This window comes from Talaromyces marneffei, chromosome 7, assembly GCF_009556855.1.
Source record: "Talaromyces marneffei chromosome 7, complete sequence".
Classification (NCBI taxonomy): Eukaryota; Fungi; Ascomycota; class Eurotiomycetes; order Eurotiales; family Trichocomaceae; genus Talaromyces; species Talaromyces marneffei.
The window spans coordinates 1,228,723-1,256,261 of record NC_072354.1 but is presented as its reverse complement, the minus strand read 5'-3'; the positions used below and the strand labels follow the sequence as shown (position 1 = coordinate 1,256,261).

Below are 27,539 nucleotides of genomic sequence, written 5' to 3'. Positions count from 1 at the left end.
TTTGCCACCATGTCGGGAGAGGCCCCCGAGGCAGGCGTCGCAGAGACACCGACCAACCCTGCGCAGCAGGCCGAGCAGCCCGTCCAGTCGATTGAACAAGATGGTGATGGAAAGAGTCGCGAAAACAACACTTTTGCTGAGAACAAAAGCTATGATGCTGCAAATGCTGGCAGTGAAGCCCCGGCAGCCACAGCCACAGCAACACCGACACCGACAGCAGCAGCTCCGGCGCAACCAACGGCCAGCGAAGTCACCGCCGATCAATGGAGGTCTATGATGGATGTTGTGATGGCAATCTATGACTTTAGAGAAGAAGAGTGTGTTCCTTTACTTGTTTCCAATAACTAGACCCATGCTAATGAGAGAATAATGCAGCGACTACGATCCCTCGAGACTTTTCCATCGCAGTGTCAACAAACGATATGTGCCTGATTACTATGATATCATCAAAGAACCCATGGCACTCAGTATCTTGAAACAAAAGATCAACAAACGGGAATATACCAAGTTTGAACAATTTGTCCGAGATTGCGCGTTGGTAAGATGTCCGATAGACTTCTCAATGGATCATGCTAATGGCGCGAAGATTACACATAATGCGCAAACCTATAATAGACCGGAGTCACAAGCCTACAGGGATGCGCTTGTCATTAAGGTATTTTTCCCCCCTGAACTGTCTGGGTACATACAGTCTGTCTGACGACTGTAGGACGTGTTTATCGGGGAATTCAAAAAACTCGTCGAAAGCGGCATCATCACGGCAGAAGCAGCAGAAATGCCCGACCTAGGTGAAATCCCAGAGGCTGATCCACTCCCTATCGAGGACGACGACGATGAGGATGATGAAGACGACGAAGATGATGAGGACGATGATTCTGACGACGGAGATGGACGACGAAGACGACGCCGTGGTCCGGGAAGGAAAAATGCTTCACAGAACCAAGACCAGGAAGTCCGAAAAAAGCGAGGTCGACCTCCGCGTGTTGACACGCCAATGGAAGCCAGAATCAAAGCGGTCTTGAAGGGACTACGGAAATTCAAGGATAATAGCGGCCAGCTTAAGGTGCGCCACTTTGAGAGGTTGCCTGATAAAGCAATGTATCCCGACTATTTCATGGAAATCAGAGAACCCATGGCTATTGATTCGATCAAGCGGAAATCTAAGCGAAAGAAGTACCACTCTGTTGATCATTTCATGCGCGACGTTGATACAATGTTCAACAATGCCAAATCATACAACGAGCCGAACAGCCAGATCTACAAGGATGCGGAGGATCTTCAAGTGGAAGCACACAAACTAGCCGAACAAGAAAAACGAAAGCCAGACAGCGAATACTTGATGGAGGACGGTCGGTTGCCTTTGCCCCAAGGTATTGTACACAATGGCGAGCTGTGGAAAGTTGGCGACTGGGTGCATATTCAAAATCCAAACGATGTAACAAAACCAATTGTGGCTCAGATTTACCGGACATGGCAAGATTCTGAGGGAGAGAAATGGGTAAATGCATGCTGGTACTACCGGCCCGAACAGACAGTGCATCATTTCGAAAAACATTTCTATCCCAATGAGGTGGTCAAGACTGGGCAATACCGGGACCATCGTATCGATGAAGTGATTGACCGTTGCTTCGTCATGTTCTTCACCCGGTATAACCGAGGACGGCCGCGCGGGTTCCCACTAGACAAGGAGATATATGTCTGCGAAGCGCGGTACAACGAAGAGAAGCACAAGTTGAACAAGATCAAGACCTGGGCGAGCTGTTTACCGGACGAAGTTCGGGAAAAGGACTACGAGATGGATTTGTACGATGTTCCGCGTCGTATCAAGAAGGTTCCTAGTCCTATCAAACATTTACTCGCGCCGGACGCCAAAGAGACGGATGATGTGCCAAAACCGACATGGGGGGCAGAGAAAGCGCCCCCCTTAGTAGGCGCAGTACATCGGCGCCCACGGGATGAAAATGTATGTCATTGCCTTATATGATATCTCAATGTCGCTGACTTGTTATCCAGGAATCTCCACCACCGGAGCCGACTCCATCTCCACCTCCGCAACCCATGCATCGGCCCAATCTTCCTGCTTCACTGCCTCAGCAGCCTTCAATGCCATTACCGTTACCACGTGCGCCACTTCATCAAGACAACGTCAGTCAAAGCCCAATGGGCACTGTCGGGAATATCGCACCAGTGAGGTCGCCAGCTGTCGGGGCATCTCTTCAAATGGGAATATCTAACATGCCCACCAATGTCCCGGTACAACCCTATCAAGCGCAGGCTGTACCGAGCCCGACGCCTTATTACCAACCTCTTCAAGCACGCACCACCCCTTACGCTACTTCCTCAGCACATCCAAGCACGTATCAATCAACCCCAGTGCAACAACCCGTGGCATCAGCCGTGCCTCACCCTCCTCAGTCACCATACCCCCAAACAGCTGCACAACCATCACCATACGCCACCGCAAACCGCTATCCAGCGCCATCTCCAGCACCGGCCCCAGCTCCCGCAGCACCAGTGTACAACCCCAACGCTCCCCGACCCATTGAAGTATTCCATCTGAGCGACGCAGCAAACGCCGCTATCCCAGCGGAAGTTCGCTCTGAATTCCACTGCGACGATCGCGGGCGCGTTCTGTTCTTTTCGACTCCGCCAATGGACATGGTCTCTTCTGCAACGATAGCAAAGAAGCATCTAAGCCATTCCTTAGAATACCTCGCAGCAAAAGCGGCAAGGGAAGAACAACGCAAACGTCGACGTGAAGAAGAGCAGCAGCGGCAGCAAGACGCCATGGCTATCGACACGGACGAGCAACAACCTAAACGCCCACGCCTCGACACAGAGACAGTCAACCCCTCCCGATTAAATAACCTAATCTCAAAAACAGTCTCCCTACTCGCCAAAAACATCACAACCGGCACCTCCATCTTCTACAAAACCGTCTACCCCGATAAAAAGATTCGGCAAGAACACCAAATCGCAGACGCACAAGAACGCGAATACGAAATCAAAACATACACGCTCGCAAAGAAAGAAGCAGACCAATTAAAGGCTGCGACGATGGATGAGTTTGCACCGAAGACGACGGATCTTAAGCGTGGGGGGGTTTATTTGGAGGATATTAACTAATTGATTTCTTTTCTGTCTTCTTTTTTACGAGGGATGTATAACTACGGGATAATCGGAGTCATCGAGTAACTAGTTCTTTAAATGAGAATGGAGTTTTGATTAAGTCTATGTACTTATTCTTGGAGCAATTATATATAAAATTCATCAATTCTTTCAATATCGACGACATCTCTCATAATCTAATAACAGTACTGCAGTAAGTACAAACTCCATCAATCTCTCTCTCTCTCTGTGTCTTGCTATAATGTCTTCTCTCTGTCTGTATTCACTCCAATGCGCCAACACGATCAATCAAGTACCAAGGATGAAGTAATATAAACAAGCGAATAAAACACCAACATGTAAAAAAAAGGGGAGAGAAAAGAAATCCGGACATGATTCTGTATTCATGGACCATGCATGATAAGTAATAACCAGACGATGTGCCCTAAACGCCAATACTTCGTATCGCTTTTTTATATGATCACTTTTCGTATTTTTGCCGGGGTTCTGTTCTCATATGCCCCTGTTTTTGTACACACGCATACGTACAATGTACCCAGACTAGAAACCGTTGGTCTCTGTAGTCCCCGAAGAAACTGACGAAGAAGATGAGGTGGGTTTTTTATTCTCAAATGGAGATGAGGTTGCTGCCCAAGTCGCGCTGGTGCGCTTATTGTTCTCCTTCTCCTCTTCCTCCATTGAGAAGACCAGGTCGCTTTGCTCTTCTTCGTCGATGCGGCTGGTCGCAAATGTCATGGGTGAAGAGGCATTTCTGCTGGTGCTCAGATTATTAACTGAAGGGGGCTGTCGGGAGGGGTTCGAAGTCGTAGAGGCAGTGGTGGTAGTTGGGTGAAGGGACATATTATGCAATTGCTGAGAAATCATAGACATAGAAGATTGACGCGGATTCGGGCTCGAGACAAATGGCGATATATCCCCGGACGTAGGTCGGCTACCAATTGGGCGAAGACTGGGACTTGAAGTGATGTTGTTCGTATTGCTAAAGGAATGCAAAGAGGATTCGCGAAGTGGTGAGCCAATGTGCAGATGATTAAACGACGAAGATGTCAATGCTTGTTGTTCCTCTTCTTTCCTCTGGCGTTGTCGTGCGAATAATGCGCCGAAACGAGATGGGCTTGATCCTAATGGGGAGCCAACTTTGGTTGCACTGGTGCCTGCGATACGATCAAAGCCGCTAAAGTCGCGCTGGCTGCTGCTCAGTTCGTGTTCGGTTCGAGAGAGCCGTCTCATTTTCTCCTGTGGCGTAAGTACATCGTCGTGCAGGTTGACCGGAAGATAATCCTCTTCCATAGCGAAGTTGTCGTCCCAGTCATCCAGCATGCTTGGGCGTGGAACACTAGCTGAAAATACCTTTGACCGAGGAACCATACGCTGCGAATGAAGGAACCGCGAAGAAGTATACGAATCCTCAATTATGGCAGGCGGCGACGATCCAAAGTTCGACGTGGGTTTGCGTAAATCAGATCCAAAGGCCGTATCACGCAGGGTTCTCAAGGTGTCAGAAGGTGCTCTCTGAATCGGGGGGGAGGCGAGATCCAACCCAAATTGTGAAGGCACTGAGGCCGCCACAGGTCCATATCGAGCCACATGCGAGATACCCTGACTATCGAACGAAGCCGGAAGTTGAACGTCACGCAAAGTCAATGCTCCAACGCGGGGGGAAGTTTGTAATCGGCTCTCGTCCACTGGCGAACCGTACTTGGAATCTGACACCAACCCATTTTCGCCTGTAGATAAACCAAGTCCCTCCAGCGCTTGCTGCTGCTGCTGCTGCTGTTGCTGAAGATGACTCTGTTGGGGTACACCCAGTAAATCCTCCTGTCCTTGGCCAGGGTATTGATAGCCGCCACCGTATCGACCATCCTGCCCGTTCAAGCGTTGCTGCGACAATACTGAGTTTGTAAGTGCCGAGTCCTGAGTTTGGAAAGTCTGAGGATTAACACGACCACCGAGATTCAAATGACTGCCTCCACCAGCGCCTTGGCCGCCGTAGTTGGGTCTGTTTACTCGACGACCGTCGGGGAGGATGTGTGCCAAGGCGCATTTGGCTCCAAATTTGCAGTTTCCCTATCACATCGACCTTTGGTTAGACAGTATAGACCAGATGATCTGAAGATTATGTACCTTGGTGAAATATTTACACGGAGCAGAGTCGATAGCCGCATCGGTCGAGTGAAGGAAAGGACAAGCAGGTCCCGCTTGACAGGCACCTTGACGAAAGAATTTGCATGGTACATGCTTGGTATCTGTCGCCGTCAGTCATTTCAACGTCCAGATAGCACAATCTCGTGCTTCAGATAAGCACCCCCGATAAAAATCACTCACTCTTTGTACTCGAATTCGGCGGACTGCGAGGCGTCAGCTCGTTGAAAGGCGTAGCTCCAGACAAGGTACGAGCGTGTCCATGACCCTGACCATTGGTAGTCGCATTATTCTGGCCGGCCACCACAGCAGGAGCGGCTGCTGTATTGTTGCGCGTTCTCATTTTCGCCGACAACGGAAGGTTCTTTTTTGTGTGTGCAAATGGGAAGAAAGGAAGAAAGAGGAGGGGCTGCTGCTACTGGTTGATGTAGCCCATTGACGACACCACCCTCTTTTTCAGTAGATCGGTATTGATGAGGTGGTGATCAAGGCTGTTGCGACACAATAAGCCAGAAAGTGGTGGTGGCGGTGGTGGTGGTGGGAGGAAGAATGCAGTGTGGTTTGGCAGGTGAATTAAGTTAGTGAGCTTGGGTGAGAGGCCTTAAGACCACAGACGGCCGCTAGAGCGCTCCGGAGGGGCAAAAGCAAAAAGAAAAAAAAGTGACTATGAACCATATCCACTCACCTTGATGTGGGGATTTTTTGCCCAGATAACAAAAATAAAGATTTTTCTTTGTTTCAATCTAGGATGAATTGTATAGACTGGACGATTGTCAAAAAAAGGTATTTTTGCTTGAAACATAGTCAGACCGTCAGGCTGTCGCGAGGCTATCTGGACATACCAGGTGCCTATAACTTACTTACCCTGCCACCTAGTCTTACTCGGGCAGTTAGTCCAGTGAGACTGGTCATAGGCCTCGACAACCCGAAAGATAAGGAGGCTGTTCAGTTTGCTCCGTGGAGTCTGGACCAGCTGTAGCCCATGCTAGAAGCTACAGATAAGTAATAGTTATGCTACTAAGTATCTCTGGTATAGGAAATGCTTGGCTTAGATTGGAGGAGCATTCAGCTTGATGTGATTTGTCAGATCTCTCTATTTTATGCTGTGTCTGATAAGATATCGTGAGGGGAAAGATTGCTGATGACAATTTTGAACATCTTTGGCATGAATCACAGATATTTCTTCATCCTCAAACACATGTGACCACTAAGATATCATCTGATAACATTCTATATCGTGGCTTGTATCTAGATCTGCTGACCCGAGACCATGAACTTGGACATTGAATATCGAGTAGTTCGAGCCGCGATCTAGCCTCTGCACCGATTAGGGATGACTACCGTACGTTGCTTGTTCCTTTCTTGGCATCATGTCTTACCCAAACCAAGTTTATGACTGAGTACCTAGAAAATGCCCTCGATACCAAGTGTCTCCTAAACACTCTAGTCAGTATATGATTTTGACAACTCTATAGAAAGAGAATGGGTAACCTTGAGGTCCGCCGGCGTCATATCCTGCGGCAACACCTCCGTACACCTAACCCAGAACTCCAGGAAAATCCTCTTACGAGAGGTGACCTGACTATGCCACTTTCTCCATTCTAGATCAATCCGATCAAAATCCTCCTTGCAGACGCAGTCGCTCGATTTCTGCATCTCCGCCGACAAGGTCGATACCTGAGAACCTAGCAATGCCTTCTTCTCCTCAAGGTTGGCGATTTGATCCTTAAGGATGGGGATGGGGATGACTGCATTGATAGTAGCCAACTTCTCGCGGAGGTCCTTTTCGCGGATCTTCAGGACGGAGATTTTTTCTTCGAAGTCTTTGGTGGGTTGGTTAGGATCTCTGCCCTTGGTGCCGGTTGTATCGTTGGCATCGACTTGCTGGATGGCGTGGTAGACCATCTGTTTGCCTGCGGAGGGGAGTCAGCGGAATGTTATCAGGAGTAGGAAAAGATGGTCAAGAACCTGCTGCCCGACCCTCAATCTCCTTTCGTTCATGCATCTCTTTCAATGCCTTCATGGTGTATGCTAGACAGATGACATGAGCCTGTCTTCATGTATAGTTGCAACTGTAGCACGAGGTGTATACTCACTTTTGGTAACTTTTCCATGAAGATTTGTCGAGACATCAAGGGCCTGACATCCAAGTACGTCAACATTAACCCGAGCTCAATGTAAAGGGGTAGATGTACTTACAGAATAAGGACGACTTCATATCATCCAATGAAGGATTCACGTCAATACTGTCTCCTGTCACACTCAACTTATCCTCTCGGTAAGAACGTACTTTTGTTTCCCTATCCGCATTTAGCACAAAAAAGTATATAGCTTTAGATCCCTTGGGAAAAGACAAACTCACTCAAATACTCCAGAATAAGCGCCGAGCCTATTCATAAATATTAATAAAACGCAGCTAGAGTCTATCGGTCTAAAGTGCGAAGAGATAAAAAAAATCACCACTATCCCCTGACTCCTTGTCATCTTTCTCTTTCTTCTTCCTTGGTGCCATCCTTGCGATCTATTACAGAGAGTCTCTGCGGTAGGATAGAAAAATAAATGCTTTGATGCGCAGTATTGACCAGATTTGTGTTGATTGAAATCGGTTAGGAAAGGGACGAGGTTGAAGTTGAGTTCTAGATGACAAGAAAGGAAGAACGTGCCTTCTTGAATACGTATTTACCATGCATACAATATCACGTGCTGCTTTTAATACGTAAAATCATATTCTCTAAGCTCTCGCATTGTGGGATATGGAGAGAAATGCGTTTATTTCATCCATAACAGGGCCGTGTGACTAAAAACAGATGATGCTCAATAACAATAGACAGAAACAAAGGCTTCCTTCGACGAAGAGAGCAAAGGGAGGAGGGAAAATAAGAAAATCCCATCTTTATAAAACTGAAACTTCTTTTATTTTCAAATGCTACCAGACGCTGTGCACACATGAAACAAAAATCCAAAGACAGGATGGATGAAGATCAAAGATCAAAAAACAGAATGTCGAATTGAAATTTACATTGAGAGATTGGCTGGGAAAAAAAGGTAGAGGTTTTATTGTCGGGTATCACATCAAAATCTGCATTCGCATAAATCATTAATACGATCATAATATCATTCACAAGGGCGAGGGGACTTACACAATCGCTATCGGTTTTCCCCTGAGGGACACCCATTTCTTCGAATGTCTTTGGTCCTTTCTTGGCTGGGGGGGCAGAAGCAGCAGCAGGGGGTTTTGGTGTTGGGTTGCTGCTTGGAGGAGCACTCATCGGCCCGCCTGGAGGGGCACCACCCACAGGAGGTCGTGGGGATGTGCCTGGCGAAGGTCGACCGAGTCCTCCTGGAGGCATTGAGCTGGGAGTCATTGATTGGTTTCGTGGGGGATAAGCGCCAGAGGGTTGCCTGCCGTAATCTGGTGTTCGGCCCGAACGACGGTCAGGGCCCATTCCAGGACCTCCAGGACCCGGTCCCATTCCTTGAGGTTCAGGTCGTTGAAGTCGCCTACGGTTATCAGGTGCAGAGTAGCCAATATCGGGGCGAGCGCTACCGTATTGGTCACCCTGGCTTGGTGGCAATTTGGGAGAGTTAGGGCCTGAGCCACCTTGACGGTATCCCATTGCATTCTGACTGGGGGCAGGGCCAGCAGGGAGGCCTCGGCCGTAACCTGGGCCAGGGGCTCCGGGTCCTCCAGGACCATAACCTGGTGAGCCTATGTTGGGATTGATACCAAATGCAGAGCTGGGACGATCGCCCATCGGACCGCCATATGAGCCACGTCCGTAGCCCTGTTGTCCATTAGCCCCATATGGTGCTCCGTATCCATCATCAGATATCCGCATTCGTGAAGGGTCAGGCATCTCTAGATTCTCCTGAGGCGGTGACATAGGAGGAGCCTGTGCTGCGCCACCATAGTTTGGACGGGGCCGATTCGCCGATCCGTATTGAGATTTGATCCGCGCAATAGCGACCTGCTCATGGTCCTTGCGAGAAAGCGTCTTGGATCGTGATATACTGTCGATTCGTCCTGCAGCATCCTTGTTACCACTAGCAGCAGCCTTGGCATACCATCGTCGGGCCTCCTGGATATCGACGGGAACGTGGATTCCGACTTCGTAAAAGTAACCTAAAGCAAACTCTGCCGTGGGCAAACCGCTCTGCGCTGCGCGCTGAGCATAGGTAAAAGCAGTCTCGTCATTTTTCTCGAATAGTCCTTCGTGACCACAGAGGAACCATTTGCTGATTGCCATTTCGGCTTCTGGCTCGCCCTGTCTAGCGGCCAAAGCATTGTAATGCAGAGACAATGCCGGATCAAATTCACATCCTAATTGGCCTAGTTCATATGCAGCTCCCATCTTGACCTGCGCTTTGGCGAATCCATGGTACGCCGCCTTTTCAATATTGACTCGAGCGCCGTTGGCGTCGATTGGCAAGAATTGGTCTGGTACTGTAACTTGAGGAAGTTCTCGGGCGAGCAACATTCCATAGACCTAATAATACAAATAAGTAATGCGCGCGAATTCCATAATCTATTGTTTTACTCACGTAGGCACCTTGAGGCGCATTCTCATCGCATGTCTGTGCCGCAAGGCGAATATATTCCAAACCCTTTTCGTAGTCCTGTCGCTGTCCATGCTGGCCTAGAAGAATCATCATGCCAAGGCGCTTTACCAATTAGCAAGGCGCAGAGCAAGATAAAAGACAGAGGACTCACGTAATACGAGGCAGAGTCCCGCATGGAAACGCCCTTCTCATAATGTCTGATAGCCTTTGCCGGCTCATTAGAGCTCTCAAATTGCATACCCATCCGGTACTCTGCACGCGCATATCCTTTCTCTGCGGCCCGCGAATAAGAGCGAAAGGCCTCCTTCTTGTCGACTCGGTATCCGAATTTTCCAAACTCCAGCCACATACCTTTGATAAATTCGGCATGTGGGTGGCGCTGCTCAGACAGAAAAGTCACAATATTCATCGCGTCCACTCTGAGCTGATGTTCAATCTGAGGGGTGTGTGGTCGCGCAGGCTGAATCTGCGACATGCGCGCTTCGTTTTGCATGGAAATCTCGACGTAGGTAAGCGCATCCTGAGCCCAGGCCAGTTGCATATCTGGGTCATTAGAGGATAGAACCGCGACGCGCCCTTTTTCTAGATTCGCCTCTTTTTGTTCATCGGTCGGCGGCACATTAGGAGGTGGGTTGCGAAGCACAGGGAAAGGCGAGAAGTTGGGATGATCCATGCCATCGTAGGTGGATATTTGATTATATGAAGGTGAAGGAGCACCATTGTGAGAGTTGTCGTAGTAGCTATTGTTGGGATTGTTATTGTAACGCGGCGAAGGCATGGACGACGAACGGTCAGGGAAATGCTGTCGGTCGTAGGTTGCTTGTTGGTGGCTGTTGTTACTGAACGATCGCGGGGTGCGAGCCTCGTGTTCTAGGTGGGCGATATTATCCTGCATGTTTTCGGGAACTTCAGGCATTACTCTGGAGGAGAGGACGGATCAATCAGCGAAGATCTTTGCCTGGAGGCGGAAAAACAAAGAATGCATTTGTAAGGTTGGGTTGTCAGAGGGGATAGGCGGTGTCTGCATTAACTTAATTGAGTTTTGCTTTTTGTTTGTTCTCACCTTTGAGGAGAAGGGGATATGACCTCTGGCACATAGTAATCGTCTGTACCACCAGGATAAAAAGTGGCACCTACCCTTGGCTGACCACGGCCCTGCGGTGGCCTGGACATGGTGCGCGCACGATCTCAGGGAGGAAGGGAGGAGTGGTTGAGAGGAGAGTAAAATGCAATGCAGTATGCAGTGGATTCGTTGATGGAATGGTATTTTGGGCTGACGGTGAGTGAAATTGATTAATTTGATGGGCTCCGGTTCGGCGAAGAGAAGGAGGGGGGCCCCGTCAGTCAGTCAGTCAGTCGGCTTTTGCAACTCCGCGCAATCTGTGTCAGCGCTGGATTGGTCGTGTGCAAATTCACAGAGAAGTAAAGAATGCAGGGAAGACTTGATTGCCTCAGAAATGGTTGAATCGAGATATCAATGTGCCAGTTGTGGTTCTCGACTTGGCAAGAATGTCTGTTTATCGGCGAGCGACGGCGACAGCGGGGTGGTTATTTGACAGTTGCAGAGGGAAAACCGACAAAGGATCCTGTGATAGATGCAGATGCCAGACTGTCTGCTTTTATGTCGCAGAAGCTGCTCTACAAGTACTACATACTACCTAGCTTTCCTGGTATCTCCATGGACATCTGGACTGGAGCTGAAATGAGGATTCGCAGCTGACGGATCAACCGTTGTCACATTGGGGCTATGTCGTATGGAAACACGTTCTCGTGTACGACAAGCTGAAGTCCATCCCACGGGCCACAGAGCTAGCGCAGTCAAGTCTAATAATAACTTTACTACTAGTCTCTTGGTCCGATTAGGAGATCTTCGAACATCAAGTACCTATGACATGGCAAGCATACAGAATGGTAATCCGGGGTAAGCTTTAGTTACCGTAGTAAAAATTAGTACGTACGTACCGTAGAGCAAAAGGGGGCGCCGGGATGGAAATTGTTCTTTCCGTGCCTTCCTTCCCCTTTACCGGTACCCATGAGCGCTGGTTGGCTCTTTCCGTCATGCACCATTCCTGACTAAGATCTTCATCGACGTCAACTACGGAGTTAGTGATGGACCTTGACACACAACGAGAGAAATTCTACCATCCCTATACACCCTATGACATCCAACTCCAGTTTATGAGCTCCCTCTATGACTGCATTGAAGCAGGCAAAGTTGGAATATTCGAATCCCCGACAGGTCCGTGCCAAGTGTAACCATTGTTGATATGTATGATGTATCGTTTCTAAAGCTGTGATGATATAGGGACTGTATGTTTTTGTGATCTTCTTGACCAGCTTCGAATATGCCACTGATTTGCTCCTAGGGTAAATCGTTGAGCTTAATATGTGGCGCTTTGACGTGGCTGCGCGACCACAAGCGCAAAGAATTCCTCAAGTCGATAGATGGATTGTCTGGTAGGCGCTGTTCATATCTACACCAAGATAGAAAGGCTGATTCTGATACAGCTGATGACGGCGAGCCGGAATGGATGGTTGAGTATGCTAAGAAGGAAAGAACACAGGCTCTGACCCAAAAATGGAGAGAGCTAGAAGCGCGTCTTGCCAGGATCAGAAAAGAGGAGGAAAGGAGGAGGAAACTGGCACAAAACGCTGCCCGGCCAAGTAAAAAACAGGTACGTGGGAGTCACAACTATGTTGACGTGATAGAGTGCTGATATCTTACAGAAAACTGATGTTGTGACTCCAAACACCGAGGATGATAGCTTCTTCGAGCTGGACGAGTATGAGAGCGACACAGAAACAGCAAAAAGCGTCTCAATTTCTGGGTTTAGCGGCATAGAAGGGCTATCTGCTAGCACTGTCGCATTACTTGATCGCTTCAAAGGCCGAGTCACAGGTCAAAAAGACAATGAAGGCGACAACGAAAACCAAACCAGAATCTACTACTGTTCGCGTACTCACTCACAACTGTCTCAGTTTGCCCAAGAGCTTCGAAGAGTGAATCTTCCATCAAGTCTTCCATCGCTGCAGGAGAGTGCAGAAGGAGAAAAACAGGAACATACCGAGCTGGAAGAAGTTATCAAACATTTGACTTTGGGGTCTCGCAAACAACTCTGCATAAATCCTCGAGTTTCCAACCTCGGAAATGCCACGGCAATCAATGAGCGTTGTATGGAACTTCAACAATCCGGTGTTGCGGCCGACAAAAGGTGTTCGTATCTACCAACCAAAGAGTCCGAGGGCATGCTGTTCGATTTTCGTGATCGTGTATTGTCTACAGTCCAAGATATCGAAGATATTAGCCAAGTTGGAAAGCAACTTGCCATCTGCCCTTATTATGCAGCAAGGAAAGCTATTGATCAATGCGAGGTGAGTCGAACGGACCGCTCCATCAAAACTGCACTTTCTGATTTTATATAGATCATCACTCTTCCATATCCTCTGCTACTCCAAAGATCCTCTAGAGAAGCTCTGGATTTATCCCTTCGAGATCATATTGTCATCATCGACGAAGCACACAATTTAATGGATGCCATCTCAAATCTACATTCTGTTTCCGTCACTTTGGAGCAGCTCCGAACTTCACTATTTCAGCTTACAACATACGCTCGAAAATTCCAGACACGGCTCAAGGGCAAAAACCGTGTCTATGTTACCCAAGTAATTAGACTTGTGAGTGCCCTGGCAGAGAACCTTCAGTCTCTTTCCGATAAACACAAGTCATCGGAAGTTATCGTTCAATACTCGGATCTCGTCTCAGGCAAAGGAGTCGACCAGATTAATCCCTACAAATTGACGCGGTACTTGCAAGAGAGTAAACTAGCAAGAAAAGTTGATGGCTACGTCGAGAATGCCAATAATCAAGATGGAAAAGTGAACAATGGCAAGGCGACACGTGAAAAGACTACAATACCAGTGCTTTTCCAAGTACAGAGCTTCATCTTGACGTTGATGAATCCTTCGGATGAGGGCCAGCTGTTCCTCAACAAAGCGGACGGTGGCGTACTTTTAAGATATCTGCTACTAGATCCCACCAGTCACTTCAGAGATATCGTTGACGAAGCGCGTACAGTCATTCTAGCAGGAGGTACCATGTCACCAGTGAGTTTGAAGCTACCAACGAAACAATCAGTTTCTGATCTTGATAGATGTCGGATTATTCCGATCATTTATTCTCTTATGTGTCACCAGAAAAGCTGGACACTTATAGCTTTGGACATGTCATTCCACCGAAGAATTTGACAGCACGCATACTCACCAAGGGTGTACTTGGAAGCGACTTCAACTTTACATTCGATCAGCGAAATTCCGATTCGATGGTAAGCTTGGCTCAAAGGGACTCGAGTATTGTAAGTACTGATTTGTATCTATAGATTACAGATCTGGGTCAGACAATAGCAAATATCTGTGCCGTAATTCCAGATGGTGTTGTTGTCTTCTTCCCCAGCTATGACTACTTGAACCAGGTACTCAACGCCTGGAGAAAGCCAAACAAGACCGGAGGAGCTGTCTCGATATTCGCAGAGATTGAGAAGTATAAACCGATAGTTTATGAGAGCAATAACCACAAAAAAGAAAGCAACACGGATGATACCCTTTTGGAATATTCAAAGAAAGTCGAATCTGGTTCTGGGGCATTACTACTCTCTGTCGTCGGAGGTCGACTCTCAGAAGGCATCAATTTCTCCGACAAACTAGGCAGGGGTGTCTTGATAGTTGGACTACCATTTCCAAATATTCATTCAGCTGTCTGGAAAGCGAAAATTGGCCACATTGAAAAACAAACATATGCAAAACTAACTCAAAATGAGACAGAATTGCCTGTGTCCAGACGACGAGAAGCCGAGACAGCTGCCAAAGCAGCGGGAAGAGACTTTTTTGAGAATTCGTGTATGAGAGCGGTAAATCAATGCATTGGAAGAGCAATTCGGCATAGGAATGATTATGCGGCTATTGTTTTGATTGACAGGAGGTATGAGACGCAGCGGATTCAGGGGAAGTTACCGACATGGATCCGACAAAGTCTGGCGTCTTCTGCTACTTCTAATATTCGGGGTGACCTTATCTCATTTTTCAAGACACATCAATAGGTGACGTGCGCTTAAGCAGGTCAACCAGTTTGACTCAACGTTGCTTGGCCCTATTTAGCTAAAAACCTGCAGAATGTCTAAGCATCCGGTTCATTCAATTTCCTTGCTATCATTTCATAGCTTATAGCGTCAATGGAGACCACGAGCTACACCTCTCGTCTCTTGTACCATTGCAAAACCCAAAATAAAAAAATGAGGCCAAATATAACCAGAGGTTTTTCCATGGGAGAGTTGGGCTTCTGGGTACGAAGGAGAAATCGCAAGACCTCCAGGGCCGTCAAGCACTTAAACACTGTTCATGGTTATGCTAAGATGATGTGATGCATGTAGGTAGGCGCCATCTGACGAGGCTTTGGCTTCGGATTACGAAGGACTGTCAGTCTTCTTGATGCTTGTGATTTATAAAGTATTATTTACAAATTACTCTTCACGTCTTCTTTCCTCTCATCTAACCTCAACACAGACTGATGCATAAACTCTAACGCTTCCTCCATCATCGCCTCCGTAAAATCATGAGCCGCATCCTGATACACCGAATCCTCAACCCACAAATCCGCCTTCTTAATCGGTCCATCACCCATACCGACTACAGCACTCCCAGTCGCCGCATGATTTTTTAACCAAGTCATAAACGGCTCCGTAAGCCGATACGGTACCAGTTTGTCGGTGGCACCAGACATGCACAAGATCCTTTTTCCACCTAGATATCGGTTGATAGTTTCAATAGATTGAAGGTTGTACTCATCCCGAGGCAAGGAATCTGGAATCCCGCCTGTCAGAAAAGCAGCTGGATCCCGTTTGCGAACAACCTCTAGCAGCGAAGAAGGGAAATGCCGCGATCCTAGAAATTGGCTCCCCGGTGCATCGCTGGGCTGTAGATAGGTAGAGAGCTTTGAGAGTCGGGCTCTATCGGTCATTAGTGCGATGTAATCTGGCATACCGACTATCACGACGCCTGTTGTGATGCGTGGTTCGTGCACAAGGGTGAGCCAGGTTGTGTGGCCACCTAAAGAAATGCCCAGGGCGAAGTGGGTGGCTATTGAGTGTTGGCTGGTTGGGAAGATGTATGCTGGGAGAAAGTCGATTAGGGTTGATATATCCTCAGCTGTGCCGGCTATTCTCACACGTTAGTAGTTGCCGATAAAGGAGGAGGAGGGGGACGAACAGTATACAGAAAACATATCAGAAGCATGATTCTCATTCCCCGTTCTCCAAACCTCATTTGACAAACGATCAGTCTCTCTCGAGCCATGGTTTCTTGCATCAAACGTGACTGCTATCAACCCCCTCTTTTTCCGTCCTCCCGGAGACTCGGTAGCGAAGCGTTGATAGTGGTCGTGTACAATCCTTTTAGCGACCTCGGCCATGTCCTTTTGTGAATCTAGACGAGGATGGACGAGCCAGACGCAGACTACTTCGGAGACATTGGCGGGGATTTCGGACAGACCAAAGACGGTGGTCTGGATACCTGCGATGTGGAATGTTTGGGAGGAGAGGGATGGGGTTGGGGGTGCTTTGTAGCTGTTTAGGGGGGAGATGGGGGATGGCATTTTGCTTCTTGCTCAATTGGATTGTATATACATGTGTTTTCTTCTTATCCTCCTCCTTCTTCTCCTTTTGGTCCTTCTTCTTTCAAAGCAAAGGAAATACGAATATTTCGGCGGTAGACGGTACGGGTGGTTAGACTGTTAGGGGTGGAAAACCATTGGACGTGGCAGAGATTGTACCTCCACACGTGGGTCTGTCAATGTGAGCCCAGACTTTCCTCCTCTACGTACTGTCTTAGTCTCTGTACCTACTATGAGTAAGTACGACCTCGGACACTGGCAGTACCTAAGCGGCTAATTCGGCATAGGTACGGAGTCCATCTACAACAAGCTAACTATCCCAGACAGATCAACCATTTCATCCTGCGCGATACTAAGAGCACCCCTATCATACGACCGGCTAGTGCATCCACTCTTGAGATATTTCCACGCGGATGGTTCGAGTCACTACCAATAATCGTCACAATCCTGGGTTTGTTGTCTTTGGCATGTTGGCAGCGTGAAGTTCTTAGATTCAGTGAGTCGTCAACACCAGAATTCGTTCACAAGCGTGACTAATCACATCTAATCACATTGAGTTCTAGGTGCACTTCTAGACTATGGCTGAAATGAACGCGTCCTCCCAGCTTGGATCAGTCTCACATACCAATAACAGCCCTGGAACAACCCCGAAGAAATTCCTACGCCAGCATCAGCCCCCTTCACCAGGTAAAGGGTCGTCATTCGTCCCTACAAACAATGAGTCTGCAGACAATGTGGATATCTTCACACACAATAAAGGAGCAAGGTTTCCGTCGTCGAGTCGGGCAGGCACCATCGTCGATCAACCAATACAGGAAGAGGTAGACTCACTGGACGGCCAGGAAGAGTCGCCCAATGGTGATGTCGCGGGGAAACTCCATGAGGGCCATAATGACACCGTTGCTCCGACATCATCGGACCATGAACTATCGGGTAGAAGACAGTCCGTGGACTCTACGGCTGGTCCAGAGGATGGCACGAATGACATGTCAGCCAAGGACCGAAAACAGTCTCTGTTCAACAAATTGAGAGCATTCGCGGCTACACCGTCTTTCCCTTCGCATTCGCGGTCTGCAAGTGTGGCTACTGCTCCTATCGGGATAGGAAACGAAAACGACACTATCAACCATGACCTACACACCCCAGCATCGGAGCGAGGACATTTCACGTTTCCTGAAGAAGCATCAGATGCTGGAAGTGAAGGAGATGCAGATGCAGAGGAAAGTGCAGGAGAACAGCAATTGCGATTCCGCAGAAGGAAAAAGAGGCAAAGGCCGCGACCAGCCCAAGAACCACATGAATCCGCCCCGACTACTCCCAGAGCGGCTGTGACACCCGGACTTTTCTCTTTTAATTCCTTCCATCCATCGGAAATGACTAGACCTAGTATTTTCCCACGAAGAGCAACCACCGATATGTCGGGCCAACTGCGCGACCCCGTCTCGGAAGATGAAGGTCGAAATAGGTTAAATATGGACTCTCAATGGAGAAAGAGAAGCAACGCATGGCTATCTAGTGCTCGTGGACTGGCATACAGTGGACGCACAGATACACAAAACACGAATAATACAAATGCCACCGCCAACACCGACGAGAGACGGCCCATGAACCTCCGAAGGTTGACTGCTTTCGGTACTCCAACCGGAGAGCAGGAAGGCATCAGAGAAGCCTGGAGACGGCACAGGGCAGAAAGAGGATCTAGTCTGAGTGCACAGAAATGGCGTCAAATCAAAGCGGGATTGAAAATGATTGGACAAAGGCGCAAAGCAGATAACACGATTGATCATGCCAAGTCTGCGGAGCTATTGGCAGAATTGACCTCTGGTATCCCCGCTGCTTTGATACTTGCCAGTATGTTTCAGCGCGATGAGCATGGGAGTAAGCGTATCCCGATTCTACTAGAACAGCTCAAGGTGCAAATTACAGATAGTCGATTTGACTCGCATTCCGGAGATCGACATCTCGTGTTTCGGATCGAGTTGGAATATGGAAGTGGAATGACTCGTATGAAATGGATTATACATCGCGCCCTGAGAGATTTTGCCAATCTTCATCTGAAATACAAACTGCAGATTGGAACTCAAAAGTACATCCAATTGAAAAGCCAAGACAGTGGGCATCTACTTCCTCGTTTTCCCAGAAGCGCTTTTCCCTACCTACGTGGTGTACGAGGACTTGATAGCGAACGGGAAGAAGAGGAAGAAGACGGCGGTGGCTATGAAACTGGAGCAGAAGCAACCAGCGGCAATGAGGCTCGTCGTAAGATGAAGAAGCGACGCTCTTCCTTTGCTATGACGGGGCGCCGTTCTAGTACTGGCGTTACATTGGAGAATGATGCTCCCGCCGGTGAAGGTGCTGCGGCGGCAACAGGCGAGAGGAGGTCTTATTCTGAACGGCAGCGAAGGAAGCTCGAGAACTATTTGCAGAAAATGATACGGTTCTTGATATTCCGGCCTGATAGCAATCGGTTGTGCAAATTCCTTGAATTGTCTGCATTAGGCGTTCGTCTAGCGGCTGAAGGCAGTTATCACGGAAAAGAAGGCTTTTTAGTCATACAGTCGGCCAAAGGTCTTGACTTTCGAAAAGCCTTGAGACCAGCTTTGCTTAAACACAGACATTCGCCAAAGTGGTTCCTTGTGCGTCACAGCTATATTGTCTGTGTTGATTCGCCAGAAGAGATGAACATTTACGACGTGTTTCTCGTGGACCCCTTCTTCAAGCTCCAATCACAAAAGGTTAGGCTCAGGGATCAAAAAGCAAAGGATATTGCGCGCAACGCCAAAGACTCAGCAGCCCACCCTCAACACCACAGACTGAGAGTGGAGAATTCAGAGCGGAAGCTTCGCTTGCTCGCACGTAATGAAAGACAATTACACCAATTTGAAGATTCTATCCGGTTTATGGTTGAGAACACACCGTGGTCAAAACCCAATCGGTTCGATAGCTTTGCTCCGGTGCGAAAGAATTGTTTCGCGCAATGGCTAGTAGATGGTCGCGATCATATGTGGCTTGTATCGCGTGCCATTAATCAAGCCAAGGACGTCATCTACATTCACGACTGGTGGCTGAGTCCGGAGTTGTATATGCGACGTCCGGCTGCTATCAGTCAGAAGTGGAGACTCGACAGACTACTACAAAGAAAAGCTCAAGAAGGTGTCAAAGTGTTCGTCATCATGTATCGAAATATCAACTCAGCTGTTCCGATTGATTCGGAATATACAAAGTTCTCCTTGCTTGATCTCCATCCAAATATTTTTGTGCAAAGATCGCCAAACCAGTTCCGGCAGAACACCTTTTTCTGGGCGCATCACGAGAAGTTGTGCATCATTGACCATACACTTGCATTCGTTGGAGGAATCGATCTTTGCTTTGGGAGATGGGATACGCCTCAACATTTGCTAGTAGATGATAAGCCCACCGGATTTGAGTCGCCTGATGGGCCAAAGGACGCCGACAGCTGTCAGTTGTGGCCAGGAAAGGATTACTCCAACCCTCGTGTCCAGGATTTCTATGACTTGGACAAGCCTTATGAGGAAATGTACGATCGTAACATCGTACCGAGAATGCCATGGCATGACATTTCGATGCATGTCGTAGGCCAGCCCGCCCGAGATCTTACGAGACACTTTGTCCAGAGATGGAATTATATTCTGCGTCAACGCAAGCCCACCAGACCTACTCCGTTTTTGCTACCCCCACCAGACTTTAACCCTGCCGATCTCGAGGCTCTCGGTCTTGATGGCACGTGTGAGGTGCAAATCCTGCGTTCGGCGGGCAATTGGTCTTTGGGAACTCCGGATGTAACGGAGCACAGCATCATGAATGCCTACGTCAAGCTAATCGAACAATCGGAGCATTTTGTGTACATTGAAAACCAGTTCTTTATCAGTTCTTGTGAGATTGACGGCACAAAGATTGAGAATTTGATCGGAGATGCCTTGGTCGAAAGAATCATACGAGCATCCCGGAATGGAGAGAACTGGCGTGCTGTCATCATTATTCCTCTCATACCCGGGTTCCAGAATACGGTCGACTCTGAAGGTGGTACTAGCGTTCGATTGATCATGCAGTGTCAATACCGCACTATTTGTCGAGGGGAGACTTCCATCTTTGGTCGTTTACGCGCTGAGGGTATCGAGCCAGAGGACTATATACAGTTCTTCAGCTTGCGGACCTGGGGGAAAATTGGACCAAACAAGCAGTTGGTGACCGAACAGCTCTACATACACGCGAAATGTATGGTGGTAGACGATAGGGCAGCCATTATTGGATCTGCAAATATCAATGAGCGTTCTATGCTCGGTTCGCGTGATTCTGAATGTGCCGCCCTTGTCAGGGATACCGATATGGTTTGGTCGAGAATGGACAACAAACCTTACTTGGTCGGTAGATTTCCGTATACCTTGCGAATGCGACTAATGAGAGAACATATGGGCATTGACGTGGACGGAATTTGCGATCATGATCTCTCAATGGAGGTGGCAGGACGCACAAGAAGGGATAGTGAAATGGATGCCGCATCTCTGGATAGCCAGGTCAATGCAGGCCAGGATGGCGAACGTGACAAGCAAGATGAACGTGAAATGATTGAGCGCCGACATCGCATTCAAGATGAATTCCTCACTCGATCCGAAGACATGCATAGCTTCAATCATGATGTTGATTGGGAACAAGGCAACAATCCAAACTTGAAGGCTAACAGAAAGCTCACGGCCGATCCCCGAGTTACGGAGAACCCCGAGCATCGATATGAGGTTGCTGGATACGGCGCGGACCACATGAAGATAGGTCTTGAAGCAGGCGTTGGGTTCGGCCGGGATTCAGCTATTCTGCAGGACACTTCTGAAGTGCTTGTGAACGATCTCGCCACAGAGGGAAAAGGCACATTGAGCAATCCGAGAAAGACCCAGATAATTACTGAACAAGAGCGAATCCTGCAAGACAGCGCTAAAGAGTCGATTTTACCTCCTACTTCTGGTCAGATCGAGGCAGCATTGGATCTTCCAGAAACTCCATTCTCCCGACTTCAACCATTACCACAAACTAACGATGTCGATATTGGTGGCCCGATATTACCGCCCAAGGAGTCCACAAGTGGTCATCCTCTGGCGGATACTATCTGCCAGCCATTTATCGATGAAAACTGCATGCAGGATCCCGTGAATGAGAAGTTTTACTACGATACATGGCAGAAACTTGCTGAAAACAATACCAAGATCTACAGGACAGTGTTCAGGTGTATGCCAGACAGTGAGGTCAAGTCATGGAAGGAATACAAAGAATACACGACATATGGCGAGAAGTTTGTGGAAGCTCAAAACCAGCAGACGGATTTATGGAAGTCGCAGAATACGGGCACCGACAACAACCAATCTCCAGTGACCATGGACACGACTGTTCGACCTGATTCGGAAAAGAGAGAGAAGGAGACTGCGACTGCCGTGAACAATACTGAATCACACAATCGACAACCGTCCGTTGATGATGAGAAAGCCGCTTTGAAGGAGACGGATGACACCACTCAACCGAGCCATTCCACAACAGAACCCCCAGAAACCGGAGTCGCACCACCGACCACCAGCGAAAATAGGAACAGAGCCGGCTCAGGCTCTGGATCTGGTCCAGGGCCAGCCCAACCTTCATCAGTCGGATACTCGGGCGCCTTGAATATGAATATGACTCAATCCGGAACGATCTCCAGGCGTCGACGAACGATGACACGAGGCTCAAGAAGAGAGTTCCATGCTTCTGATGGAGTGATTGACTTACGGCACGCGGAGGAATTGTTGGGGTTGACACAGGGGCATTTGGTTGCTTGGCCTTATGATTGGTAAGTGTTCTCCCTAGTACTCTTTTATGAGATGTTACGGTTACTGATAATCGTGGATATAGGCTCGAGAAGGAAGAACAAGGTGGCAACTGGTTGTACACTCTTGATCAAATCTCTCCTATCGAAATCTAGTATGCTCAGGCCTTCCTTCCTGCCTTAGACATGAGTACTAACAAGGACAATTAGCAATTAATCCTCTTGCCGGACTTCTCACTCTTGAACCCGACTCTCCCTTTCCTTCATCATGTCAAAACTGAATCCCTACATCACTTTTGCTCTCCTAAGACCATAACGATGTCAATACTAATATTACCATCTCAGACTAGCATTCTCATTTCCTGACTGTGTTAGTTGCTTTTTTCCTTGTTACTTTTGGCGTATATTGTATTGAGTATTGAGTACATACTTATTTGATATCGTTACTTATACTAATTACTAGCGAATGTATTGCTATACTTCGTACAACTTTCGAGTGCTCATTATCATCCCCATATGGCGAGAGACACATCTTATTTACAGGTTTCCTACAGTATTTGCATAGGTATAATCCTCCATGTCTGCGAGGTAGTTCGTTCTACTAACCACCTGTCTGGTGCAGAATCCCAGATGGGCTTGACTCGCACAAAGAGGAATAATTGCATCGATCCTCAAAGGCGCTTCGTGAGCTGTAACTAACAGCTTTGATGATAATATCTCATTACCCTTTAGATATAAAAACATTCGGACCGAACTAAAATGACCCACGCTGTGTTGATTTACTACATACGTAGGTAGCTACCTGCACACATGTGATCGACATCCACGGATGCCCGTCAATTATGGTAATATTTTTATATTCACATAATGAGTTACATGTAGATGCGATTAGCCCTAACCTACATTTAACCGTGGTAACATTTGAACCTTCTAGCTTCTTGTATTGTTCCTCCTACAGGGTGATTCGTTAATGCATGGGTTACTCCGTACATAGATAGTATATATTGATCTTACAGTCTGGTGCACAGGGTTATCTGGACGTACCATGCATCTCAGGTATTTTATTATACGCACAAAATATTCATCTATATGCAAGTAATATTTTAAACATCTAGCCAGATTCTGGTATCGTAATCCCATCCAAACACCCCCAGGTAACACCAACGCAGAGCAGGGAGGAAACATTATTTGGCTGGGTCATGACACTTTCTCTTGTGCCTTTTCATCTGTCAGACTACCCGGTGAGGCTTTTCCCGAGGCAGGACTGGGAGTTTTGTCGGTTTGATCGGACTGTTTTCGGGGGGATATGCGGCCGTTCTAAGGAAAATTTCTGTTTAGATGATAACCTTCTGCAATCTTGGAAGGCGAGGGCCTACCTGCTTGGCCCATCGTAATCCACAGCTATTGCATAGATCACGATGTCCGCTTGGTCCGCGCCTCCATTCAGGCGTGTTGCGTGTCCCGCAGTTTGCGCATGCCTTTTCCAACGGTCCGGTCCCTTTCTTCCGCTTCCGCTTCTTCCGACGGCTGAGTAGTCCTTGCAGCTCCTCTGCGAGTAACCGATTATTCCTCTCCAGTTGTCGTAGTTCAAACTGCCAGCTTGAGCTTCGCACTGTTTTCAATTCCTCGAATATGTTATTAGTGGAAAGCATGGCCTCGTCATGCGTTCCTAGCGGCAGCCCATGCGATCCTGCTTCAGTCGTGACGGCAGCTAGCTTTTGTTCAGGTCCTGCTCGTACACTACTAGTATTGCCCTGTGAGGGTGGAGTTGTGGTGGCCATGGTCAGCATAGTTCCTGCTGATGTTGTTGATGCTGATGATGTAATAGCCCCTGGACTGCTCATATCCGTCGTTGTAGTCGATATGACTATTGGATTGTTACGTTGCTGAAGGTATGTCGACCGCGAATTCTTCAGTAAATATATTCGAGCGATCAGGAACGAAGGCTTTGTTCCGGGATTTGCATCTCCCGGAAACAAAATGGTCTGCGCCTGCAAAACATGGCCACGCTTGTGTCTGATCTCATGTTTGAATGTGGCTTGTCGTCCTGTACGCGCGACTTCCAAAGCTTTACCCAATTCTCCCCGTGAGTCGCTTCGCATAAAATCTTGTATACCCTTCCCTACCATCTCACCTGGAGTTCTATCAAGAAGGACGCGAGCATTAGATGAGACAAATAAAAACATCCCTGAAATCGAGATTTTCGTCCACAAATCATTCTCTCCTATGCCTCCCGCTTTAAGAACGTTGGATCGGTCCAATGCATATACTGGACGCTCACGGCCAACGAGTATCAGGCACTTGCGTCCCTTTCCGGGCTCAATATGCAATGATCCATAGCTTTCGAACCATACATAGCCACTATTCTTTCTTCGAAAACGGTATATCACGCTGACAGGCGACCCAGTCGTACTTTGCTTTAGCTCTCGTGTGACAGGAGCAATGTCACTAGGATGACAAACAGATGATATCGATTGCCCCACGAGCTCACTTGGGTCATATTCGAGAAGCCTAGAGCTGGATTGTGACAGATACAGAAAAAGACCTCTAAGCGATAAAACATGAATCACGTCGTCCGCATTTTCAAGTATAACTCGATCCAGATAGCGCCCTTCTTTGATACCTGAGCTGATGCTTTTCAAGACAGCAGTTGCTTCATCATGACTGATACTCCTCGACAAACTTGCCTGCAACCTGCGCGATTCGGGTGTATGTAATACATACCGAGAAAGTTGATCCTGCTGGTAATTGATCGAATAGGAGCCATCTATCAATAGACATTAGGAAATAGTAGCGATTTTGACTGGGCATTCAAACTTACCCGCATTTCTTTTGGTAACCGCATGAGGCTTCTCTACAAGATCAACTTGAAAACCCACATAGAACCTATAATCGGTGGTATTCCAATGGATTGGTATCATAGTCAACAAATTCATAAAAGATTGCCCGCCTTTCCGGTAATTGATCATGCTGACTTGGACCTCAGCTCGAGCTTGAATCTTTTCTTTCAGACGCCAAACTGTCTGATCATCCACGTATTTTCTTTTCATTCCTGGATCGACTTTGCCGTCCGGTGATTGCAAGAATCGACAGTTTCTACCGAGGATTTCATGCTTGGTATAGCCGGTAAGCCGCTCGAAAGCATCAGACACGTAAACAATGGGATCGTCGTGACAAGTCATATCGCAAAGAATAAATGCACAGGACATGTCGACCGCGCCGATGTTGATTTCTGGGTGTGGTCGATTTGCGATTTTGGCCTGTACACTTACTTTTAGCGCGCCTTCTGCCAACGATTATGATAAGAATGAACCCACCAGTATTCCAAACATATCAAATCCACTACTCGAATATATATTGTAGTACTCTGACACGACTTTGCTTGCTCCAGGTTTGGGCGTTGTTGATGCAGCAATTTCTAAGAGATATCGTCAGCACCCACTGTCTTGGCAAATTGCTCATCAATAAGTTAGCGTAAAGGAGAGTTACCAGACGGAATAAATGGATTACGAAAATGAGGTGGAGTAGCCGAAGCTTTAGATGGTTGCTGCTGTATCAATGATGAGATGGATTGAGATTGACTGATGCTCTGACTGCGTCGTGGTAGGGTGACCACTGAGCTTTGTTGCGGAAGACCTTCAACTGGAGATGCATCATTCATCATCCTCTGCGGGGGCAGAGACAAACTGAAGTTGGACAAATCCGCCCAGTTGTGTTGGGTATTCAACTGTTCTGGCGCGGTCATAGGTTGAATTGACGATTGTGGAAGAGGGACAAAGGTAGGATTCGAAAACAACATGTCCAAAGACTGTGATTGTGCATCATTCGAGGCATCATATCCTAGCGAGAAAGCCAAGTCGTTTCCTTGAAAATTGCCTGCACCGGGATAGCCCTGCTGAAAGGTGGTCATCGGGTCCATGGAGGGCGCATATGATGAATTATAAGTTGCATTCAGGTTGAAGTTATCTGGGTCTTGAAACAATCCTTGGTTTTGCTGATATTGCTGCATTGACATGGGTCCATTCCCCGTAAAGAGCATATTTGGATCATTGCCTTGACTGACCGACGGATTGAATTGATATGTTCCCATGACATTCCCTCCTGCCCCAAAATCCATCGAAGGTTGTTGAGAGCGAGCAATTTGGTGCTTGGTATCGACTGGCTGGGTTGCCAGCATGTTGAACCTTAACCCAGCATCATTATTCCCTTGCCCTGGATGCATTCCAACCAATGCGCCTGTTGCGCGCGCAGGAGACGAGTGTCTTCGAGCCTGTTCTTGGTCTTGAGGCGGTATTTGGCTGGCATATTGCCCAGAGTCGAATGGGTTCATTGTGTACGACGACTAGTATCGTAACGAATATTATCGACGCCTGTAACTGACATACACGCGAGTGCTAGGCCGAATCAAAATCGAATAAGGTGCGCGGCGCAGTGATGATGAGGGATATCCTCGAGAATCGTCTCCCGTGTCCCGTTAGTGGCTAATGATTTCACATCGATATGATTCGAGTATGAAAGAAGGGAAGGGTAAAAACTATCACGGACATAGAGCATAAGCTCAATGGAGGTGACATTTAACCTGCGCCAGCACAAGGGTAGTAAATGTTGGTTGTAATATGCTATATTTATATCAAGACTCCGCCAAGTTCGGCAGATGTGACTAGTCAAGCGAGACGAAGAGGCAAGTAGAGTGCTGTACAGCCAGATCTCGAAAACGACAGCGCAGACGAAGATTTTGAAGAAAAACAATAACAATGATGATAGATGTAGATACTCGCGCGATGGAGTTAATAATAATGTCGAGACAACGAGTAGTGACTGCACAGAGAGAGGAACTACTACGTAGTCGTAGTATGTATATCAGACGGGAAGATGAGAACGGGCCTGCTCCGAGGTATTCAGTTTAAAATTAGTATTAGGAGCAGTATGTGTGAATGTTGTAAAGTCAACAATGATAACCATGAACAAAGAATGAATGAATGAATGAAAAAAAGAAAGAAAAGAAAAGAAGATGCTAACAAGCACGGTAGTTAAACAAGATAACTAGTTAACTAACTAGTTAACTAGTTAATTAGCAAGAGTTGGAACTTGGACCAAGCTTCCCTGCCCAGATCGCGTTCCTAAGGAGCCGGCAGGCTTCCTCTTGGTAAACAACCCACAGTCAGGGCAGGTCAGTGACGTGGGTTGTGGCGGAGCTGTCCAGGCTCCTGCCTGATTAGGGCATTCGAGGCTGGTGTCCCG

The 27,539-nt window shown here is 47.7% G+C and overlaps 8 protein-coding genes across 8 annotated transcripts; 3 read left to right on the top strand and 5 right to left on the bottom strand.

The window, feature by feature from the left end:
• Positions 1–9: 9 nt before the first annotated feature.
• Positions 10–3,126, top strand: EYB26_009105 (uncharacterized protein; the record flags this gene model as incomplete). Its single annotated transcript, XM_054268356.1, has 5 exons — positions 10–317; positions 376–538; positions 587–655; positions 710–1,963; positions 2,014–3,126. The coding sequence occupies 5 exons, from the start codon at positions 10–12 to the stop codon at positions 3,124–3,126; spliced, it is 2,907 nt and encodes a 968-aa protein (XP_054124331.1).
• A 543-nt stretch (positions 3,127–3,669) lies between these two features.
• EYB26_009104 (uncharacterized protein) lies at positions 3,670–5,614 on the bottom strand (the record flags this gene model as incomplete). The annotated part of the gene is made up of 3 exons (XM_054268355.1): positions 3,670–5,196; positions 5,254–5,375; positions 5,455–5,614. The coding sequence occupies 3 exons, from the start codon at positions 5,612–5,614 to the stop codon at positions 3,670–3,672; spliced, it is 1,809 nt and encodes a 602-aa protein (XP_054124330.1).
• A 1,061-nt stretch (positions 5,615–6,675) lies between these two features.
• Positions 6,676–7,783, bottom strand: EYB26_009103 (uncharacterized protein; the record flags this gene model as incomplete). The annotated part of the gene is made up of 8 exons (XM_054268354.1): positions 6,676–6,705; positions 6,763–7,184; positions 7,240–7,302; positions 7,368–7,410; positions 7,471–7,483; positions 7,562–7,571; positions 7,634–7,660; positions 7,732–7,783. 8 exons carry the CDS (start codon positions 7,781–7,783, stop codon positions 6,676–6,678), a joined length of 660 nt encoding a protein of 219 aa, XP_054124329.1.
• A 555-nt stretch (positions 7,784–8,338) lies between these two features.
• On the bottom strand, positions 8,339–11,004 carry EYB26_009102 (uncharacterized protein; the record flags this gene model as incomplete). The annotated part of the gene is made up of 5 exons (XM_054268353.1): positions 8,339–8,350; positions 8,412–9,758; positions 9,814–9,933; positions 9,983–10,751; positions 10,895–11,004. The coding sequence occupies 5 exons, from the start codon at positions 11,002–11,004 to the stop codon at positions 8,339–8,341; spliced, it is 2,358 nt and encodes a 785-aa protein (XP_054124328.1).
• Positions 11,005–11,940: 936 nt separating this feature from the next.
• Positions 11,941–14,924, top strand: EYB26_009101 (uncharacterized protein; the record flags this gene model as incomplete). The annotated part of the gene is made up of 8 exons (XM_054268352.1): positions 11,941–12,070; positions 12,137–12,141; positions 12,198–12,288; positions 12,340–12,506; positions 12,559–13,203; positions 13,255–13,935; positions 13,983–14,153; positions 14,208–14,924. 8 exons carry the CDS (start codon positions 11,941–11,943, stop codon positions 14,922–14,924), a joined length of 2,607 nt encoding a protein of 868 aa, XP_054124327.1.
• A 413-nt stretch (positions 14,925–15,337) lies between these two features.
• EYB26_009100 (uncharacterized protein) lies at positions 15,338–16,474 on the bottom strand (the record flags this gene model as incomplete). Its single annotated transcript, XM_054268351.1, has 2 exons — positions 15,338–16,038; positions 16,090–16,474. 2 exons carry the CDS (start codon positions 16,472–16,474, stop codon positions 15,338–15,340), a joined length of 1,086 nt encoding a protein of 361 aa, XP_054124326.1.
• Positions 16,475–17,070: 596 nt separating this feature from the next.
• Positions 17,071–22,515, top strand: EYB26_009099 (uncharacterized protein; the record flags this gene model as incomplete). Its single annotated transcript, XM_054268350.1, has 3 exons — positions 17,071–22,322; positions 22,385–22,453; positions 22,509–22,515. 3 exons carry the CDS (start codon positions 17,071–17,073, stop codon positions 22,513–22,515), a joined length of 5,328 nt encoding a protein of 1,775 aa, XP_054124325.1.
• A 980-nt stretch (positions 22,516–23,495) lies between these two features.
• Positions 23,496–26,628, bottom strand: EYB26_009098 (uncharacterized protein; the record flags this gene model as incomplete). The annotated part of the gene is made up of 5 exons (XM_054268349.1): positions 23,496–23,615; positions 23,675–25,065; positions 25,120–25,558; positions 25,616–25,716; positions 25,788–26,628. The coding sequence occupies 5 exons, from the start codon at positions 26,626–26,628 to the stop codon at positions 23,496–23,498; spliced, it is 2,892 nt and encodes a 963-aa protein (XP_054124324.1).
• Positions 26,629–27,539: the final 911 nt, after the last annotated feature.